The 22,902-nt window shown below is 41.0% G+C and overlaps 1 protein-coding gene across 17 annotated transcripts in view; it reads right to left on the reverse strand.

Annotated features, from left to right (window-relative positions):
* JADE2 (jade family PHD finger 2) overlaps positions 1 to 22,902 on the reverse strand; it is a 207,156-nt gene that overhangs the window by 58,512 nt on the left and 125,742 nt on the right. For all 17 annotated transcript variants that reach the window (XM_056811117.1, XM_056811116.1, XM_056811112.1 and 14 more), the window contains one exon: positions 21,398 to 21,555. In XM_056811117.1, coding sequence (XP_056667095.1) covers positions 21,398 to 21,555 — 158 coding nt within the window. The remainder of the gene's footprint in view (positions 1 to 21,397; positions 21,556 to 22,902) is intronic.

Below are 22,902 nucleotides of genomic sequence, written 5' to 3' on the forward strand. Positions count from 1 at the left end.
CTGGGTCCTTCTCTGGGTTGATTCATTTTCTAAAATAAACATTTACTAAGTACTGACTGTACTGAGTACTTGTATCCATGGCACTGGATGAGATGAGAAATTTAGATAAAAGCTGGTCCCTGCCTTCCTGAAGGCACCATCTTTTTTTTTTTTTAGGGAATACTTATTCACAGGCACAGATAATGCAAAACTTATCCAGTTTAATCCAAGATGGATTTCTTCCTTCTATGAACTGAGGTATGCGGATTACAGAGTGATTTTCCCTTTTGAACTCACGTGACTCTCAAGGGCCTCCCATTCTAAAGTGACTCCCTGGTCCCCTGATTATTTAAGCCTCCTTAGAAGAAGGCACAAAGAAATGGAGATGTGTAGGCTGTCACAAAGGGCTGAATCCCATCCAGCGGCAGGAGGTTTGAGGTATGGTGGAAGGGGCACTTAAAGAGACAGGAATGACAAACAAGGAATGAGGGATAAATTGCTGAGCCATGAACACTCACATAGTACAGTAGAAAAATTGCTGGATGTGGACTCTGAGACCTAGTAAACCTGGCTCTGCCATTTACTACCTGTATGATCTTGGGCAATTTATTTAATCTCTATGAACCTCAGTTTCTTCAGTTATAAAATGATGGGGTAGAACTAGATGACCTAAGGTTCTTCCCAAGTCTAAATTTATGATCCTATGATTTTCTCCCCTTCTGCTAGTTGGGGTCAAGAGTCAGCCTCAGGAACCAACTTGTCCAAAAGGGGAAATCTAACCCAGTATGGTATGGGGCAATGGATACTGAGTTCGGAGACCAGGACAAGAGCTTCAGCTCTTATGCTCCTTGTAATCCTGGAAAAGTCACCTAAGACTGCTGTAAGAAAGTGCTCTATAAATGTCAAACTAATGTATGTGCTATTATTATTCATCTAAACTGCAACAACCCCAGAAGATAGTACAACAAGGCAAATGGTTTGCCACAAAGTCCAGGAGCCTTGGAGTTCAAATCCCATCTCTAGCACATACTAATTAACTGTGATCCTGGTCAAGTCGCTTAATTTCTCAGTGCCCTAGGCCACTCACTATTAGTTGCTGAATAAGTGCTATTCTGCATTGGTAGGAGTCTCATTAGAAATTCCTTATACCAATGATATCATAGGATTTGGTCCAAAAAACTTCACTTCTAACAAAACTATCCGAACTTCCAGTGGAAAAACTCTGGACCCACAGTAAAAAGACCCAATTCTGAGTCCTGGCTCTGCCTTGTGACCTTGAGCAAGTCACTTCCCCTCTGGGATCATGAGTTCCCTTCCCTGTGAAATGAGAATAGAGCAACCAGTTCTGTCTATCATCCCAAACTGGGTATCAGGATCAAATGATGTATTGAATGTGCAAATTTCTGAAATGGAGAAGGAATGAAGCCTGACATCTTGATTTACTAAATCCTATTTGTGTCACATTCTTCTCTCTTCATTCCCTTCTCACCTACCCTTAGTCCAATCCAGCATTCTTGAGGCCAAATTAGTTTGCCTTAATTCTCTGAGTTGGTTGTTCTCTTGATTCTTATTTGATGCAAAGAGCCTAGAGGAACAAATCTTTGCATCCTAAGGAATATCAGTCATCAGACAGAGCTGATCTGGGTCACTGAGCAATTATGGTGAGGCTGACTTGGAGAAGAGAGGTTCTGTCCATCCAGCATTTCCCAGATCTTATATTCAAATGTGGACAGTACACAAGGTGACACCCTCAACCTAGACAGGGATCGAGGGACGTAGCTTTTAAAGAACATTTCAGCAAAGGAAGGCCAACAGATTTCAACTTAAGCAGCAAATTCCTGGCCCTAAGACCCATAGCTGTAGCTAAGGCTTGTCACACTCTACTTTGAAGCCAGAAATGGATAAATTAGGAGAGGAGAAAAATTCCATCCCATTGAACTTGTAGAGATAAATACCACCTGACAGTTTAAAGGCTGGAAGGCCAAGCCTCTCAAATATGGACACTAACTTCTCAGGACGTGGAAAAGTGACCCTCTTCAGGTCAATTAAATAGAATCCCAAGTCTGATGCCAAAAATTCCAATTCAGCACAAATTTCATTTCCCACCCATTGCCCATTTTGGGTCAGTTCCAATATGGTGAGAAATGGGTTGGTTATTACCCCTTTCAGATTTTGGGGAGCTTCCAATATTTTTCCTCCCATCTTTTTTTTCTTTTTTCTTCCTCCCATTTTCCCTTTCATTAACAATTACTCACCATGTGGATGTATATACTTATATATGTATGAATGTATGTATGTATAGAGAGAAAGAGAGAAAAGGAGGGAAAGTGTGTGAGAGAGAGACAGACAGACAAAAGTGTGTGTGTGTAGGGAGACCTCTAGGATGAAACTGGTCCACCTCCCTGATTCTAGGCCATACATAGGGAAAAAAATATCCATAATCTTCTTTACTAACTGATTTCAATGTTCTTCTTAAATCTACTCTAAATCTCTTAACACTACCATAACAACAACAACAACGAAGTTAATATTTAATGTTTTACATAGATTATCTCATTGATTCTTACAATGACCCTGTGAGGTAAGTGCTATGAGCTTCATTTTACAAATGGGGAAACTAGATGCAAGAGAGAGAGAGAGAGAGAGAGAGAGTATTATTTAAAACAATAGGGTTTTTTAAACAATTTTTTGATGGTTAATAAATGTTTGTTATTTTTTGTTTTTAAAAGATTTCCATGGTTACAAGATTCATGTTTTCTCCCTACCCTCATCTCTCTCTCCCATCCTGGAGCTGACAAGCAATTCCACTGGGTCATACATAAACATATACATACATATAAACACACACACACACATATATATATATTATCACTCAAACACATTTCCATATAATTCATTTTTGTAAAAAGAGCAAACCTCTAAAACCAAAACCCTAAATCACATATACACACCCATATCCATATAAACAAGTGATAGATCATGTTTTCTTCTGGGTTTCTACTTTTTTTGGGCTTCTTTAAAGAAAAACTATGTAAACAATAAATCGCTATAGCAATGTAAATGATTATAGAGAGAAAAGTAACTAGCAGAAGCAGTAGTTCTGGGTGATAGGTAGGAAAAGGAAAGTGCCCAGTGTATATATATATGAGGGTGGAAGTGAAAGATAAGAGGGGACCTATATTATTTGGGGAAGGACAAGTTTCTTCTTTTCACCCCATATTCCTGTACCCCAAAGAGCCCTTCAATAGTGGAGCTGGCATCTCCTCGCCTGGGCCTGCCTGGGCCAAACTTTCCTTAGGCAGCCCCATGGCCCAGGAGCCTTTCAAGCTGTGTGAGTCACCGGGCTAGATCAGGCAGAGGCCTGGTGGGACCTGTCTCCTTGCTATCCTAGAGGTTCCCCCATCCCCCATCCCCCATCCCAGTTATAGGCCTCAGCCTCAGCCCCTATTCCCTTGGAGGCAAGCTCTCCTTAATCCTGAATCCTTTGAAGCATAGAAACACCCCCTGCCCTTCTCGAGGAGGTAGGCCCAAAGTTCAGAGCTAAAAGCAGCTACTTTTTCCTTTTCCTCCTGTCTTTCTTCAGAACTTGCCATCCTCAGCAAGGAAAACAAAGAGTACCAATAGCGCCCACTGGCATAGAATTCTCAAAGGGCATCAAATCATTTCATTATAACAACCTCACTTCACAAGGAGGGGTTTTAGTCCTGAAGATGCGGGAGGATGCTCTCCCCCCTACCCCTGCCACTGGCTCTTTCTCCCACTTCCTGTCTGCCCCAGGACTTGACACTTAATTTCACTCTGCTCTGACTCCTTCTCTGAGAAATTGCCCTGCCCAGATACTGTGCCCCCCTGCAAGAGGGGATGAACGGATGGCCATATCAATCTGATTCCAGAGGCTGTAAGGGCTATAACGGAGTAAGGAAAAAAAATCGGGATCCAGAAGGGGCCTTAGAGACCATCTAGTCTAATTCTGACCCCTTCCTTTTAGAGACCAGAACACCGAGGCCCGGGAAAATCAGTTGATTGGTTCAAGGTCTCTCAGGTGGTATACTAGAGGTAAGATCTGCGCCCAGGACCTCTGACTCCATAGCCTGTGCCTTTCCCACTATGCTATGTGCCTCCTTGGGGATCATGTGGTCTACCCCGTTCATTTTAGAGGATGGAAAAACCAATGAAGAGTAGGAAAAGGAGTTGTCCAAGGTAGCACACACAGGGCCAGGGACTGAGGTCTTCTGACCGAATCTAGAGCTTTTCCCCCTGGCCCTTGATACCTCTCTAATATGATATTATATCACAACAGCAAAGGGATGTATAACATTAATATCAGTAACACATTTCAAAGTGTTTCCTTGAAACAGCCTCATGATATAAGGAATGCATTATTATTCCCAAAGGATAGATAAGGAAACAGCTTCAAAAAGGGTAAAGAGCTGCCTACGTACCAGCCTATGAACGCAAGATTTCTGATGCTACCTGTTCATTCTTTCCATTCCGTTTGGCTGGATGTGGCCACAGATGAAAGATAGATATATCTACAGAAGCAAATCCTGGGCTCACCCCAATTTCTGTACCTTAGAGAATATCAGGGGTTGTTTTACCCCCTTAGAACTCTTCTTGCCCCTACGGGGTGGAAGTCTAGGAGGAAAACCCCAGGGCTAGACCAGCTCATTTTGGGAACAATTGTTCCCAAAGTCCTGTTCCCAGCCCAGGACTTTGCTCTGGATCAGGTGCATCTAAGGATCTGGGCTGGGGAGAGGACAAAAAGGGGAGGGGGAAGGTGGTTTGAGAGAGAAATGTGAAACTGGACCAAGCACCCAGGATCTGTGGAGCAGCCCCTTTGTTCCCAGTGGAAATTTCTATTACCTGCAATTGTATCTCCTTCCCTTGGCCTCACGTCTGTCACCACCTGTGGCCGGCTAAGGCTGTAAATTTTTCAGTGATACAGATACTAACAGGCCCCATGAGCCACCCACACCCCAGGGCTGGGAGCCAAGGTGGCTGCCTCTTCCCTGGCCATAGCATTCAAGCTCTACACTCAACAAACAGTGAGAGCAAGGGCCAGATCCATCCTCAACAGGCTTCATAGGGCATCTCCGTCCCTGGCGTCTAGTTTCCTAAACATAACAGGGCCATTGCTCTCCCTGGGATGCTGCAGAGGCCATGCATCTCTGTGGTCAGAGCGCTCACTAGGGTACTAGTTATATATATTAATCTGTATAATTATATATTGATTATATAATTATAAGCCTTCAAAGTAAAGGAAGAGTTAGACATTTTAAGGTGAAAGATGTGTGGAAATGAGGCAAAACAAAAACTTCCAGACCTCTCTAGACCTGAATGCCCTTCTCTACAAAAGAACATAGCTGGACTAGATGACTGTGGGATATAAGTTTAAAAAAAAAATGGATTTAGAGGATTTAGAGCCAGGTGGATCAGTGGATTAAGAGCCAGGCCTGGGGATGGAAAGTCCTGAATTCCAATCTAGAATCACTTAGTTTCCATTGCCTAGCCATTATAGCTCTTCTGCCTAAGAACCAATAAACAGTATTGATTCTAAGGTGGAACGTGCATTCAAAAACAAAAACAACAACAAAACCCAATTTATCTGGAGTCAGAAAAGCTTGTACCTGGACCACTTACTTCTATGTGACCTCAAGCAAATCTCTGAACCTCTCCAACCCTCAGTTTCTTCATCAATAAAATGAAAAGAGGAAGCAGCTGGGTAGCTCAGTGAATTGAGAGCTGGGACCAGAGATGGAGGTCCTAGGTTCAAATTTGGCCTCAGACACTTCCCAGTGGTGTGATCCTGGGTAAGTCACTTAACCCCCATTGCCTAGGCTTACCACTCTTCTGCCTTGGCACCAATACACAGTATTGATTCCAGGATGGAAGGTCAGGGTTTAAAAAAAATAAAAGGAGTTATATGGTATATGAATGTAATAGAATACTCCTGTGCTATAAGAAATGATGAAAAAGATGTTTTAAGAAAAAGAACTATATGGACTGATGCAAAGTGAAGTGAGCAGAATCAGGAGAATATTGCACATAGTAACAGCGATATTATGTGATGAAATTAGAAGTACAATCATAACCTTCAAGGACTCAAGAATAAAAACTCCAACTGCTTTTAGATAAAGGGCACACAATATTTCACTTTACTCCTCACTTTCTTTTGTTCAAGCTCTCTTTCAGAAAAATGACTAATATTTTCCATATTTTGCACTATTATACATGTAAAATCTTTATCAGATTTCTTACCTTCTCAGAGAAGAATGGGTTGAGAGTTTGGCTAAAGTAAAAAAAAAAGGCAAAATTGTTTTTTTATGTAATTAAAGAAAAAGTAAAATGTTATTTAAAAAGTCTAAAAGGATTGTGTTCATTTTTCCTATTTTGGAAATTGTTGAGTTTTATTTGTAGAAAATGTTAATTTGAGAAATGAGATTTTATCCATTCACCCCCTAAATTAAGATTATGCCATAAATAAAGTATTTGCTTCTGTAAAGCTAGCTAGAGGTATCCATAATATCTTTACGGGCAAGAGGACTGCATCCTGATTCTAAATCTATGCTACTCTCAGTATTGCTACAGTACAGTGAATGGGATGCTGGGCCTGGAGATAGCAAGTCTCATCTTCCTGAGTGCAAATCTGGCCTCAGGCACTTATTAGCTATATGACCCTGGGCAAGTCATTTTTGCCTTAGTTTCCTCATTTGTAAAATGAGCTGGAGAAGGAAATGGGAAAACACTTCAGTATCTTTGCCAAGAAAACCTAAAAATGGGGTCAATGAAGAGTTAGACAAAAACTAACTGAACAACAAAATAATATTATCATGCAAATACTTCTAGGTTCCTTCATAGTCTAATGTAACAAGAGTATAACTCAGATGACAATAATTTCTCAGGTATATGGTGCATGTTTATTGAGGCAGGATGGTAAGTGGAAAGGAAATTGGACTAGCAGTTCTGCCTTCCATACTTGTTCTTCATTTGACCTTGGGCAAATCCAGGTAAATTTTGGCTTGTTGTAAGGAAAAACTTCCTAACAATTAATGCTATCCAGAGTTCAGTGCACTGCTTCAGGATGGAGTTTTAATTCTTTATTTCTGGAAATTGTTAACCAAAGGTTCTACTATAACCCACTGTTGGGGATGCTTTAGAGGATGCTTTTTCAGGTAACTGTTGGGACAATGACTTTTGAGTCTCCTTCCTCAGAGATGAGGTTCTGTGATTTCATGATTCTCAGCTGAGCATGGAGGTGGCTCTCTGGGTCAGTGGCCCAAAGGAATGAAGATAGGGAGAAAATGACTACCCATCATGTCTCTCCCAGGATCCACCCATCACCCAGAATGGAGTCACTTTTGATAGTCATCACCTTCTCAGTTCCCTCAGGTGTCTCTCCCCTATTACTGGAGAGCTAAAAGGAAGATCATGCAACTCCTTTATAGAGGGCTAGGACTGGAACCATCCATGTAACTGCATTTTCCATCAGCAACTCTGCTTGATTCTGACTTTACACACATGCTAGTCATTGCCCCTTTGGTTTCCTTTTGTGTTACTCTCTTCCCCCTATTAGACTGTAACTCCTTGAGGGTAGGGATAGTTTCTTTTTTTTCTTATTTGCAATCTCCAGTGCTTAGCACAGCATCAGGCACATAAAATAATAAATGTTTACTGAATCCTCAAAGAAAGGAACCCAAACTGAATGCTTCCCTAGAAGAGATATCTCTGGAATCAGGAACCTTGAACAGATCAGAGCAGATTTCCCCAAAGGCCATGCTTGATCAACCAATCAATATGCATTTATTAAATCTTTACCAGATGTGTGCAACTTCTATCTCCCCCAAAGAATCACCCAGCACAAGGCTAGATACAAAAGTCTCCCGCCTCTGTTTTTTCTTTTCCAAGTTATCTTGCCAGATTAATCTTCCCAAAGTGGCATTGTAAATAGACAAACTTGAAGTCAGAAGATCTGAGGTTAAATCTTGCCTCAGACTCTTGCTAGCTCTTACTGGACTCTCAGCCCCAGTTTCCTCATTGGTAAGATGGGGATAATAAAAGCAACCCTTTGTTGGGAGAATAAAAGAAATAATGGGGATAATAGTAGCATCTACCTCAGAGTTACTCTAAGGACTAAATGAGATAATAGGCTAAATTCTGCAAACCTTAAGGTACTATTATGAAGGTTATTGTTCCTTTGGTCATCCAGCTTCCACCTCTCTGCCTGTCACATCCTGCTGTATTGTGACTTAGGGTAACTTTTCATAGGGGACCACAGGATCACTGATTTAGAAAGGGACTCAGAGACCATCTAGTCCAAGCCCTTCATTTTATAGATGAGGGAAGTGAGACCCAGACACATTAAGGAAGTGACTTTCCCAAAGACCCATCACCCATGTCCTCCATCATCAGTGAAGTTACTTGACAGTTTCAAAGAGGCCCTGATAGGCTCTCTTCTTGGTGCCATAATGGGGTCTGGTGCCTGGAAATACGGGAGCAAATGTGAGAATATTTGCTTACTTTTCTCTCCTTTTATTTTCTCCTTTTCCCTTGTTTGGCACTGTGCAGAAATAAATGGCAAAGGTGGGATTTGAACATGGTCCTCCTATTCCAAAATTCTTTCAATCCTATCACACTGCTTTCTATTAGTCCTGCCTACATATTCCTTTTCCCTTAGGTCCTTGTGTAGGGTAGCTGCCCAATAAATGCCTGAATGAGAAGAGCAGAACATGACTGAGAGGGAAAAACCTTTTTCCCTCTCTTCACCCAACCCCCAAATTCCTGACACCTTAATTCCATGTCTGCCTTGATTCTCCTCCACCCTCAGTGCTTCTCACTGTTACCTCTTCCCAGCCACGGTGACACTTTAGGCTGGAAAGAAGACAATGGAGCCACTGTTAGAACACAGCTCCCGAAGGCCAAACCACCAGCACTCAGAGCTGTATCTACACGTTGGGGCAAAGGGAAGCCACTGTGTTTGCCAGGGAGGAAAAGGATCGGCCCCAGAGAGAAGGCAGCAGACAGCCGCAGGGAAGGCCTTGGAAAGGCCAGGGGGAGAACTGGCAATGCCCCCAGTCGCAGGCAAAGGGGTTCAGGGACTAACCCATGGGCACACAGACTCCTGAATCAGACAGATTCCAAAGCACAGCCCAGGCACTCCCACTGGGCCAATGGAGCAGTAAACAGCAGAGATGGGAACCTGAGGTGTGAGCATTCATTCCACAGCTCTCTCCAGGCTGGCAGGTCAGGGCAATTTGATGAGTCACTCTATTACCCTCCCACCAATCTCAAAGTCTCCCTGGAGCAAAAAAAAAAAAAAAAAAAGGCCATTGTCCATAGAGACTCATCTTGTGAATGCAGCTTTCTGACTTCAGAGGGAGGACTATCACAAGTCAAGGAAATGGAAAATGATTCAACTATCAAAAGCAAATAGAAACCTGGGTGCTATTTCAAATTCCAGATTTATCAATCAGCTCCTCAAACAGACCTTGTATAGCCTCAGTTTACAGCAAAGAAAAATAAGGTCAAGGGGCAGCTGGGAGCCAGAGACCTAGAGATGGGGGGTCCTGGGTTCAAATCTAGCTTCACACACCTCCTATATGTGTGACCCTGGGCAAGTCATTTAACCTCCATTGCCCAGCCCTTATTACTCTTTGGAACCAATGCACTGCATTGATTCTAAGATGGAAGTTTTTGTTTTTTTAAATAGGGACATTAATCACTGTATTGGTTTCCTCACAGGATAGTAAAAAGAGGCTCAAATGAGAAGATGAATGGTAAATCCATTTACAAACCCTAAAGTACTACATAATAGACATTAGACATCACTAATACTTGTTCCCTGGCAATGGTGCAGCTTCCTACTGCTTCTATTGGACTGGTGGGAGGACAGTGGTGGGACCACACTACCCAGGATATGAACAACGTCTTTCAGTGCCATATGTCCCAACAGAGAACAAATTAAGTCCCTTATTTTTTATTTTCCAGAACATTTTAACTTTTACAAGATTTATTTTATTTTTATCTCATTTTTATTGATAACCTCAGTCTTCTCTTCAAAGAAGGAAAGGGCAATACAACGCCAGATACCCCCATTTCCTCTAGCCATGCCTCGCTTTACACAAAGGATGTGTTCTTGGAAATCAAGTCCCATATTAGTAAACAGAAATGTAGATATCTTCGAAGGCATATAATATCCTCCATTTATAGAAAAGTGAAGCCTCAGAAAGTTAAGTGAGTTAATTGATCCAACACCTATTTAGTATTAGAGCCAGAATGTGAATTCAGGTCTCCTGACCCCAAGGCAGTGTTCTTTTTTTCCCAGTGATATACACTGTTATTTCGAAAAAGCTCAACTTGGTCCAAACATTTCCTGAGACTCTATGTACAAAGGTGTTTGGTTATGCACTTTTTACAAAGTGAGGAGCCACCCTTCTGTCCTATGGGTGTTTCCAGCTCCTCACACCTTAATTGGCCAGTTTTCAAAGTATGAATTTTCATAGATGGATTTACTTGAAGTAGGGACATGAATTAGCAAGAGTTCAATTTAGGGAACTTCTATTTGCTCCTATTCCACTGTCCACAGGTCTAGCATGCCCTCCCTTTTTTTTTAAACATTATTTTATTTGGTCATTTCCGAGCATTATTCATTGGAGACAAAGATCATTTTCTCTCCCCCCCCCCCCATCCCATAGGCGACGCGCGATTCCACTGGGTATCACAAGTGTTCTTGACTTGAACCCATTTCCATGTTGTTGGTATTTGCATTAGAGTGTTCATTTAGAGTCTCTCCTCAGTCATATCCCCTCAACCCCTGTAGTCTAGCAGTTGCTTTTCCTCGGTGTTTTTACTCTCACAGTTTGTCCTCTGCTTGTGGATAGTGTTTCTCACCCTCCCCCCCCCCCCCCCCCCCACACATCCCTGCAGATTGTTCAGGACATTGCATTGCCACTAATGGAGAAGTCCATCACCTTCGATTGTACCACAATGTATCAGTCTCTGTGTACAATGTTTTCCTGGTTCTGCTCCTTTCCCTCTGCATCACTTCCTGGAGGTGCCCTCACTTTTTATTCTCCTTTTTTTATAACCTGGGAGCTACAAAGGCCTGGTGCAGAGATAGGCCTTACCTATTTAATCAAAGGCACTGGGAGACTAGAACCAGCTTATCTCTATATGTCTGACTCTTCCTCACTAACCATTGGGCTTACTACCTGGATGTGAGGTCACACAGAGCCCAGACTTGCCCCTAAACATAAATGGTCTCCACAAATGCACTTTTAGAAGATTCAGAGCAACTAATTATCACCTGATATGTCACCCGTTGAAGTCAATTATCCTTGAAGCTTAAGAGTAAAGCACTTGAGAGACGGTTTTATCTTCTGGTATAGCCTCCTGCTTTCACTCTGTGGTTGGGGGAGCAGTCCTTTAACCAAAATGTCCTTCATCTCAATAGCACTAAGTACTGTGTGGCCCTCGGGGAGCCAAAGAAATTCACTGAGAAAATGGGTGTAAATTCTCAGTCCCTCCCTATACTAAGACATCCACTCTCTATTCTGTCTAATCTCCTTTCTTAGAAAGGGGTTAAGTTTTCCCCAGGGGCTCTTTCTTATTTCAGTCCCTAACCTTCAAAAGCAGAATCTGGCATATGTGGAAAGCAGAGGTTCTTAACCTTTTTTTTTTTGTATCATAAGCAGTCTGATAAAGCTTATAGATTCTGTCTTGGAATAAAATTATTAAATGAATAAAATGAATAGGATTTCAAAGGAAACCAATATTTATAAAAAACAAACAAACAAACAAAAAGCGAAAAAAAAAAACAAGTTCAAAGATACTAGGTTAAGAATTCTTGGTTTGGGGGCAGCTGGGTAGCTCAGTGGATTGAGAACCAGGCCTTGAGATGAGAGGTCCTAGGTCTAAATCTGGCCTCAGCCACTTCCCAGTTGTGTGACCCTGGGCAAGTCACTTGACCCCCATTGCCTAGCCCTTACCACACTTCTGCCTTGGAACCAATACTCAGTATTGACTCCAAGATGGAAGGTAAGGGTTTAAAAAAGAAAAAGAAAAAAAAAGAATTCTTGGTTTATAAATATACTGCATAAATTCTCAGCAATTAACCAAGGAATAATGTTCTAAATTGACTCAATAAACAAATAAAAACAAATAAATAAATTCTCATCAATTACTTTCCATCTTGTATAAAGTGACCAAATCAGGACCCACTTCTGAAATCTAGAAACAGAGTCCCATACAAATAGGAAGAGCTATGCAAGGAATCACCACTCTACCAGAAATATAAAGCATCTAGACCGACCTTCTATACCCTTGCCCAAGAGGCAGGGAGGAAATACACAACAACAACACAACAAAAAGACTCAACCACCAGATGCTACACAGCAGAGATCTGTTTTAAAAGACCCAAACAGTGAGTTTCCTTGGTATGCTCTCTTTTAGGGTCACAAGTTCTATAATAATCCTCTGATATACTGGAAAGAAGCTCCAATAAAAGATATCAAAAGCTGAAGACAACAACTGCTGGAGGGGCTGCAGGAGGACAGGCACACTAATTCACTGTTTATGGAGCAACGAAATGGTCAAGCCACTCTGGAATTCTACCCAAAAAGTCACTAAAAGGTAGAAACCTTTTGACTCAGCAATAGCACCATGAGGTAAATATTCCAAATTGTTCAGAGTACGTGGGAAAGGGTCCATAAGTGCAAAATATTTATAGTAGCACTTTTTGTGGCAGCCAAGAATTCTAAATGAAGGGGCTGCCCATTAAATGGATTAGTGGCTGAACAAATTGTGTAATATGAATGTAATGGAATATTATTGCACAATAAGAAATATGAAGAATTCAGAAAAGCTAGGGACGATCTAATTAACTGATGATGAATAAAGTAAATAAAATCAGGAGAACTGGCATGATATAAAGGAAAACAACTTAATAAAGACTTTAGAATTCTAAACAACAAAATGAGGGGAAGCCCTCCAATTGAGGAATGGCTAAACAAATTATGGTATATGCTGGTGATGGAATACTATTGTGCTGAAAGGAATAAAGAACTGGAGGAATTCCATGGAGACTGGAATGACCTCCAGGAATTGATGCAGAGTGAAAGGATCAGAACCAGGAGAACATTGTACACAGAGACCAATACACTGTGGTACATTTGAAAGTAATGGACTTCTCTTCTAGTAGCAATGCAATGATCCAGAACTATTCAGAGGGACATTATGAGAAAGAACACTATCCACATCCAGAGAAAGAACTGCAGGAAAAGAAACACAGAAGAAAAACAGCTGCTTGATCTGTGAGTTGGTGCGGCTATGATTGGAAAAATGGACTCTAAAAGATCACGCTAGTGCAAATATTAATTAAAAGGAAATGGGTCTTGATTGATGGCACATGTTAAACCCAGTAGAATTGTGCGTCAAATACAAGAGGGCGCAGGGGAGGGGAGGGAAGGAACAAGAGTCTTCTAACCATGGAAAATTATTCTAAATTTTCTAATTAAATAAAATTTTTTAATTACAATTTTTAAATTTAAATAAAAAAAGAATTCTGATCAACACAGTAATCTATAAAAGTCTAGAACACAGATATTATGCTTTTGGGAGAGGTGATGAACTAGAGGTACAGCTCAATAAGTATTTTTAAACAATTTCCATGTGCCAACCATCATTCTAAGGGCTAGTAATATAAATACAAGCAGAAAGACAGTCCTGTCCTCAAGAAGTTTATATTATGTTATATTGGGAGAAACTATACATAAAAGAAAGCTGAAAAGAGGGGAGGAAAGAAGATACTCAAGAGGGATGCAGAATGAGACATAAATTCTCTGCTTTGGATGAGTTGATTTGTTTTGCTAGATTATGTTTGTGTATCTTAAGGGAAGGCTCCTTCATTCCTTTCCTTCCTTTTTTGGAGGGAAATGAAAGGAATTCTTAGACAGTGGCACCTTCTTTAGAACCAAGAAAGAAAGTCAAATTATGTTGGGTAAGGGGGTTGCCACTTTATGGTCTCAGAATGGATGACTCCATCTCCCTCAATAAAAGTGGTACAGATTTACATAATTTTCAAACTTCTTGGGGGTGGAGGGAACAATAAAGTACCCAGGCTCTTACCTGCAAGAGAAAGTACTCAACTGTATACCTTACATAATCATTATGGTTCTGAAACCTTGTATATAAATGGAATCTTTCTGAACCATGTCCTATTTTAAATGCAATGCAGGAGCCTGCTATTTAAGGAGAGTCTTTTGTGGAGTGTGGTACAGTAGAAAAAAGACTATATTGTAGTCAGTGAAAGTGGGTTCAAATTCTGGTTCTCCTTATTACCTGTGTGCTCTTAGGCAAGTCACATCAATTTATCTAGGACTGAGATCTCACCTCTAAAGTGAGGAGGCTGGATAAATGATCACAGGAATGCCCTTTTCCAATGCTAAATCCTACCATTCTAATAATCTATTCACTAAACTGGGGATTTTACAAAGTTGGCTTTAAAAAAAAAAAAGGATAAATCTGGTTGTACCTTTCATGACTAGTCAAGGCAAATAAACAACCAAGAAGAGAGTCTCATCAGTATCTCATTATAGTCATCAGAAAGCAGGCCCCAGAGTTGGGAAGAAATAGGCGCCAGTCTTAGCTGAGATGCATTAGCTGTGTGACCCTAACCAAGTCTCTAAGGACATCAGTTACAAAGCAGGTGCCAAGCTGCATTGATAGAGGGAGTTTCCTATACCAATATGATTCCCTAGTTCAAATCTGGTCTTCCACTTCCTAGACACTTCCTAGTTGCATAACCCTGAACAAATCACTTAACCCTATTTGCCTCAGTTTCCTCATCTGTAAAATGAGCTGGAGAAAGGAAAAGGAAAACCACTCGAGTATCTCTGCCAAATCCAAATGAAGTCATGAAGAGCTGGACATGACTAATATGACTGAACAGCATACCAATAAAATCATAGGCATAGTATTTATTTTAAAAAAGAAGGTGCAAATAGTTTCCCCCAAAGATTTCAGTTATAGAGTGCTTTAAGGCTGCCTCTACAAGTGGCTTCTTCCTCACTGCCTACATCCTTAACGTTAGTATCAGCTGGCACAGACACAACTTTTTTTTGACAGAAAAGTTTCCATCAGCATCCTGGGAATTTCCTAGCAGGGTAGTGGTGGTAAGGTGTAATGGAAAGCAAACTGATTATGGAATCAAGGTTCTAATTTAGTCCTAGAAGCTTATGACTTATAAGACCCTAAGCAAGTCATTGAATCTTACCCCATCTGTTTCTTCAATTGTAAAAAAGGAGAGGGTTGTTCTGGATAGTATCCAGCTCTAGATCTCTATGATCCCATGACTTCCTCCAGGACCCTGCATGTGTGCCATGGCTATCTGCCAATTTTCCTCTCTATGTGCTGTAGGCGTTTTTCTAGAATCAACCATGAAAATGTTACTCTACTCTCAAAAAGGTCCTGCCTAAGATGTTTGTCCTCAGAACCTTGCACTTCCCCTCCCTCAGCTCCCTTCTCCTGCAGGTCTCAGGAGACGTTATTTATGTTCTTTAAGGAATTCCAAGGAAGACTTAAGATGTTATTTCAGGGGGACTGCTTATTATGTGAAATAACTATTACATAACGATTACAGTCTGGAAAACAGGCTGAGAATCATCTGTTTTTAAATGTCATTAACCTCCTTCATTCCCCAATTTATTAAGACCAAATGAAATGTAGAGTTCAGCTGTCCATTGAAGTCTTTGGGCCCAGCCCTATTCCACCTGTCCTTCATCTCTAGAGGGTGGGGGACTTAAGCCTCTCCTTCTGCCTCAGGCTCATTCTCAATCCCTCTCCCAGGACCTAGGACATAAATAAACATCTATGAGCTCACTGGAGACTCTGCAATGGATGGGAGATTGATAATGTGGAATTATGCAAGAAAAGTCATTAAATTCTTTAGACTCTTCAACCCAGTGATCTCACTACTAAACTTGCCAAGAAGACCAAAGAAAGAAAACCCTCTATGTGCCAAAATGTTAATAGAGTACTTTTTATGGCAGTTTAAAAAAACACAGAAAAGAAATCAATAACAGAAAAAAGTAGGCATCCACAGAGTGAGGGAGTGGTTGAACAAACAGTATGGTACACGCATATAATGGAATATAATTTCTGCATGGGAAATAATGAATGAAGAATTCAGGAAAAAAGGGAAAACTTGAATCAACTGATGCAGAGATAAGTAAGCAGAATCAGAATAGACATAAGGTCCAAAATAGCATAAGTAAAAACAAGGCCACCAAACCCATGTTAAAAAGGCAATGGCCAATTAGTCCCTGAGGAGAGGTGATGAAACACCCTTTCTCTCTATTGGGTAAACTATGGGTTCTAAATGTCAGTTGAAGCCATTGTGTCATTTGGTTTTACTTAAGTGCTCTGTGTGTAAAGGAAGAAAGGACAGAGAGTAAAGTGGGAAGATAATCAGGAAATATCTGTGGTTTAAAAAAAAGATCAGTAAAACCTTTTTTAAGAAAAAAAATTAACTGACTGAAGAAGGGTTAAAGCGGGTGGCTAACATAATGAATGGCAAGAATCAGGAAACAAAAAGATCTCTGTCCTCTGCTCAAACAGGGGGCAGAATCTAATACGATGAAAAATCATGAGATCGGCAGGACTAGTTAGACAACAGTTTGTATGAAAAAAAATCTGTGGGTTTTGATGGACTATAAACTGAATGAGTCACTGGTACAATATAGCAGCCAAAAGATGAATGCCATCTTATGCAGCAGTAAGTAAGCTTGTCTGAGGCTAGGGAGGCGGGTGCTCACGTGTGTTCTGACAAACTTTCTCAGATCCAGCAAATGCCAAAGACCAGGACAAGACATCTTTGAAAATATCCCCATACTCTGTATGCATCCATGTATGTTATGTAATCAGAGAACACCAGAGTCAGAATTAGAGGTCATCTGATTCAAAGCCCTCATTTTATAATATGGAGAAACTGGCCCCCAGAGGGGAAGGGACTAGCTCATGGTTATACAATGCTTTAGTGGTTGGATTGGAATTCCTGCCCAACTCTCTACATTTCAAGCTCTAAGCCCTTCTCCTTTTATCATGCTGTCTTGGGAAGATACTATACAGAAAAATAGCTGAATGAATGTTGAATACATAAATAAACACTGACAATTAGATGTCATAAACTTATTCATTCCTTTATTTGCCACAGAATTATTGAACTCTTATGAATTCCCAGAGTGGTGTGTGGGAACTAGAAAAATGAGTAAGAAACCATCCTGGGCCTCACGGGTTACTCATTCTAGGATATAGGGGGAAGGACACAATCACTAGACTATAAGTTAAAGGATATAACTGATATCGTCACAGTGAAAACAGTAGTGCTAGGGTTTGGAAGGAGAACTAAGGTCTAACTTGGGGAGAACATGGGAGGGCTCTATGGAGGAGCAGATATCCAGTGAGATCTTGAGGATGGATAAGATTTGGATCAGTGGAGACCAAGTGAAGGAGGAAGGGGAGAAATTCAAGGTGGAAGTAATGGAATTAGATCACTGGTAGTAACCACGGATCCCTTTCACCTGTGTTCTCCAAGGGATTGACCAAGAGTGGGACACACACACACACACAGAAATAGAGAGAGAGAGAGACAGAGACAGAAAGAGAGAGAGAGACAGAGACAGAGAGACAGAGAGAGAGAGAGAGAGACAGAGAGAGAGAGAGAGAGAGAGACAGAGAGAGAGAGAGAGAGAGAGAGAGAGAGAGAGAGAGAGAGAGAGAGAGAGAGAGAGAGAGAGAAGGGTTTGGATATACTGCTGAAATGAACGACTGCCCAACACTGAGGTTGTCTCCAGCCACAAGCGCCCAGCTCTAGTCCCTTGTTAGAGAGAGGTCCATCTTTATGGTGTCTTGGGCCAGAAGGTGTCTAGACTGGGAGGAACGACAGCCAAAGGACCTTGGGCTCTGAGGTAGGGCCTATTGGCCAAGGTCAAGGAACCAAAACTCCTGTAGCTCTGCTTATTCCAAAACCCAGAAGCTTTGAAATGTTTCCAGAGAGAGCAACCAGGGATAGCCTAAGCATCTCACCTTCCCAGGGCACTCCCACATGCCAGCCCCTGCCTATACCAGGTTTCTTTTCCAATGAACACAGGATGCCATTCATGAGAGACTCTTCAGGCTTCAACTGGGGTGGGAAGGGCAATCGGTTTACTTTTTCTCAGACCTCGAGCTCCAGGCTCCAGTCTCTCTGCCAATTCTGAATCTCAAAGCATGAAGACTACTGGCCACTTTTCAGGGAAGCCTTTAGAAATTAGCCCCTAGGTTGAGACAAAGCCATGAGCAGCACCTTTTATGATTATCCACATGGTTTTTATTTCCCCGAGTATGAAACCTGGATGGCCCCAACATATTATCTGAAACAAAGGAACATCCTATGGAATAAGGCATAAAGCATTAGTCTGGGAATTTGTCATTCTTCCTACCCAATAAACTTTAGTAGCTCCCTATCACCTTCAGGATCAAATCCAAAACTGTGTTTGGCATCAAGGCCCTTCATAACTTAGCCAACTCTTCCAGGCTTCTCAAACCTTATTCCTCATCCTGTACTTTTTGATCCAGGGACACTGGCCTCCTAGCTGTTTCTAGGACAACACATTCCATCTTTCAGCTCCAGACCTTTTCTTGGGCCGTTCCCCAGGCCTAGAACGCTCGTCCTCCTCATCTCTACCCACTGGCTTCCCTGGCTTCTTTCAAATCTCAATTAAAATCTCATCTTCTATAAGAAGCCATTCCCAACCTCTCTTAATTCACATGCCTTCCTCCTGTGAATTATTTCCCACTTATCCTGTACATGGAATATTTGTACATATTTGCTTGCTTGTTGTGACCCCCATTAGATTGTGAGCTCTTTAAGATCAGGGACTATTTTTTGCCTCTTTTTGGTAACCTCAATGCTTAGTTAAGTGCTAATACTGTTTACTGATGGATAATACCCTCATTTTACAGATGGAAAAACATTGGCCTAGACTAGAAAGTTAACTTGCCCAAGGTCACACAGTTAGGAGCAGAACTTAGGTCTCTTGACTCTGAGGTCATAGTTCTTCTACTATATTTCAATATGAAAGTATGTTGAAAAAAAGTTGAATATGCTACTTGGAAAAGGTAAACATCGGCCCAACTGTTGCCTTGAATATTTACTAGTATGATCACCCTAGTGCCAACATCAACAACATGGAAATAGGTTCTGATCAAGAATACATGTAAAACTCAGTGGAACTGTGCTTTGGCTATGGGAAGGGGTGGGGGAGGGGAGGGAGGGAAAGAATAGGATTCTTGTAACCAAGGAATAATATTCTAAATTGACTAAATAAAATTTTAGAAATTAAATTTAAAAAGAAAAAGTATTTATTAGTGATACTGAAAAAATAACAACCTCTCAGCTTCACTTTCCTCATTTTCCAAAAATGGAGATAATAATAGTACCTCTCTCCAATGATTACTGTGAGGATTGAATGAAATAATATATGTAAAATTCTTTGCACAGTCAACAAGCTATATAAATATGAGCCAATGATAGTGATGATTATATTAAAATTATTATCTATGTAAGTATTTTAGTCCATTCTAGAATGGTATGTGATAGGAAATTAATAAACATTTGTGGTTTAATTTGTAAACTGAAGCATGCTTATTTAAGGGGCCAGTGAAAATCCTTTGGGTTTCTTGCTTAGGAAAAATGATAATAGAGATAAAAAAAACCAATGGTGAGACATGAGTCACCAGAGCTGGGGGTCCCTAGTAGAGGAAGAGAATCCATTCTACCCCACTGGAAAGGGCAGAACGGCCAAGAAAGAATAATATTGAGATGAGGAAAAGCTATGAGCTGATTGTGACAAATGGTAAGAAGGGGATCATTTTCTTTAAAATCTATGACCCTGAAGGTAAAGGAAATTATTTACCTAGAGTTTAAAGGGACCTTAAAAATCATGTACCCTAAACACCTCTATCTTAGAGATGGGTCCAAGGTTACATCAGCAGCAAAGCCAAAACAGAACCTCTGTGTCCTATCTCCAGCCTCTACTAGACTTCCTTTCCCTCCACCCTGGTGCCTCTATATTTTCAAGTCCAAATCAGACTCTATTTGGGAAAAAAATCAGCTAAACAAAGAGCTAGAAACAAAGAAGGTATCCATCCACCAGGGGATGGCTAAACAAATGTAATGGAATATCACTCTGCCACATGAAAATGAATATGGAAAATAAATCGAAGCATGAGAAGACTACCAACAACAGATGAGAAGTAAAGTGAGCAGAACAGAGGAGAGATAAAAACAATGACTATACTAAAAACAGAAAGGGCAAACCCTCCTTTCCCACAATGAATACTCTATAAAAGAGAAGAGAAAACATACTTCCCTTCCATCATGGAGGAGGCAGTGAGTTGGGGTGTGTGTGTGTGTGTGATTATATATAATTGATAATGGAGTTGGTATGTGTATATATTACACATAAAATTATAAACATATAATAAACATAAATATATTATGTATATAATATATTACTATTATATATTAATTTTCTGAATTTTCTTTTTCTTTCTTCTCTTTTCTTTACTATTTTCTTTACTTTATTTTTCTTTTCTCTTTTCATTTTTACTCTATTACAAAGGAAAGCTCTCTTGAATGGGGAAGAGGGACAATATATTTTATAATGACATGAAAGAGAAAGAAAATATCAACAGGAAGCAAATTACTATACATAAATACCCAATAAGAATACAAATATAAGTGAGCAATAAATTCCTTGCTCTCAAGGAGATTACAGGGCTTGAGGTATTTCACAGACTACTAAATTTCTGGAAGTTGAGTTGTAAGAGAACTCGAAGATTAATCTAGTCCATTCCCTACTTACATTATGAGTTCTATTTATGTCATTCCCAACAAACTGATCAAGCCACGGAACTTAATTGTAACCATCCCATTCTAGCCTTGGGTAGATCTAATGGTTGCAAAGATTATGTTAATATTAAACTAAAATCTCCCTCTCAAAAAAAAAATCCCCAACAAGTACTGGGGTAGTATCTGTTGTAGTCTGGTCTTCTTCCTTCTCTCCAAACACATCAGCTTCACATTTGCCTTTGTACCTTTGCTACTGATGTTTCTGCTTAACTGAAAGGCCTCCCTCGGGGCCCCAATCCTTTCTTCTGACACTACATTTCTGACTCTCCTTCCAAGCCCAGGACAAGCCTTACCTTGACCAAAAAGCCCTTCCTTTACACTCCAGGCCCTGGTGATCTCCCTTTCCACAGCCACATCCTCCTTTCTTGGGGTGCTGTAAGGGGTGTGTGCGAGTCCTAATCCTGTCATCCCTCACTGCCCATGCCCTTGGCTGGGCAAAGCTCCACCTCAAAAGACAGGCAGCACACATACCCATCTCCTTCAGCTCCGAGTTGACAAGCTCCAGCCAGTAAGCATCAATCTCGTCCAGGTCATAGCGGGAATAGGGTCTGGCGACCTCACTGAGCTCGGAGCCAGACAGGCTGCCCGGGGAGATTTGGCCGGGGGTGTGCTCCAGCAGAGGGAGGACCCTAGAAAGGAAGGTGGGGGACAAAAGATAGGTGAGAATCTGCCCAGGGAGGCACATAAGCAAGGACTGTAATATCAGGAAAAGCCAGAGAAAAGAAATGTGGGACGACCCATCAGGTAATCATGTAATATGGCGGCCAAAGGCCAAAAAAGCAGGTTTGATCTCTGGCTGCATCGTGAGAGCCAGAGTGGTGAAGGAGGTGAAGGTTCCACTATCCTCTGCCTTGTTTTGACCAGATACGTAGTATTATACTCCATTCAGGAAGTCAAGTCAGAATCAAGAAGACTCAACAACAAAGCACTGTGGGGACAAGTCCAGCCTCTGACATATACCCTATGACCTGGGGGATACAAATGCCCATTTTTTTGATGGCATACACCAATAGCTAAATGATCTAAGATCACACAGAGATTCACTTCGTGGTGAATCCATGAGTCCTCACCTACAGGTATCAGTCTGCTTTGGTAGAAGGAATTTCTTTTGATTATGAAAATCTTAAGTTCAAGAAAAAAAAATTATTAATGAGGTACAGACTGCCCAGAGTGGAGCAACAGGTATCTGGAAGGATCTTGGCTTTATGCCTTATGAGGATCTGTTAAAAGAATTGGCTGTTTTCAACATGAAGAAGAGAAGATTGGGGGGGAGGGGGGGAGGATGACAAGTTATCTATTTTTGAGCACTGGAAGGACTGTCCAGTGGGAGAAAGATTTGACGGTTTTGACCCCAAACCATAAGCAATTGCGCTGAAGTTGCAAAAAGCCAAATTTAGTCTCAATTTGAAGGGGGAGGGGTGAGTAGGAAACACATGCACAAAACTTTCATACGATTAAAATGCCCAAAAAGGATGGGCTGCCTTGAGGGGGCAGTGGATTTCCCTCCTCAATTGACCCCCCACCCCATTACCCTTTGGGGCTAATGGGTTGGATAACCACTCATGAGTTGAACTACAAAGGTTGGTTAGGTATAGGTCACTAAGACCCTTCCTAACCCCCAAATTCTGTGATTCTGTGATTAAGTCCTAGGCTAGAAGTCAAGAATCTAAGTTTTTGTTCCTGTTCAAAAATCAATCAAATGTCCTTTCCCTTTTTTGTGCCTCAGTTGCCTCATCTGTGAGAGAAACACCTTAGACATGTATTGGCTTGTATAAGTTATAAGAAGCAAATAAAGTATGTAAAACTTTTTCTAAACATTTAAGTGGTATTGAAATATGAACTATTAACCACTGGTCTTTTTGGTGGTTCTTTCATTGATTTATTTTTTGGATCTATGTGACTCCATTGGTATAGGCAGGAAGGTTCCCAATGAGTTAACTCATTTACTGATGCAGGAAAAGAAATTATTTTTTTAA

Source organism: Monodelphis domestica, chromosome 1, assembly GCF_027887165.1.
Source record: "Monodelphis domestica isolate mMonDom1 chromosome 1, mMonDom1.pri, whole genome shotgun sequence".
In the NCBI taxonomy this organism is placed as follows: Eukaryota; Metazoa; Chordata; class Mammalia; order Didelphimorphia; family Didelphidae; genus Monodelphis; species Monodelphis domestica.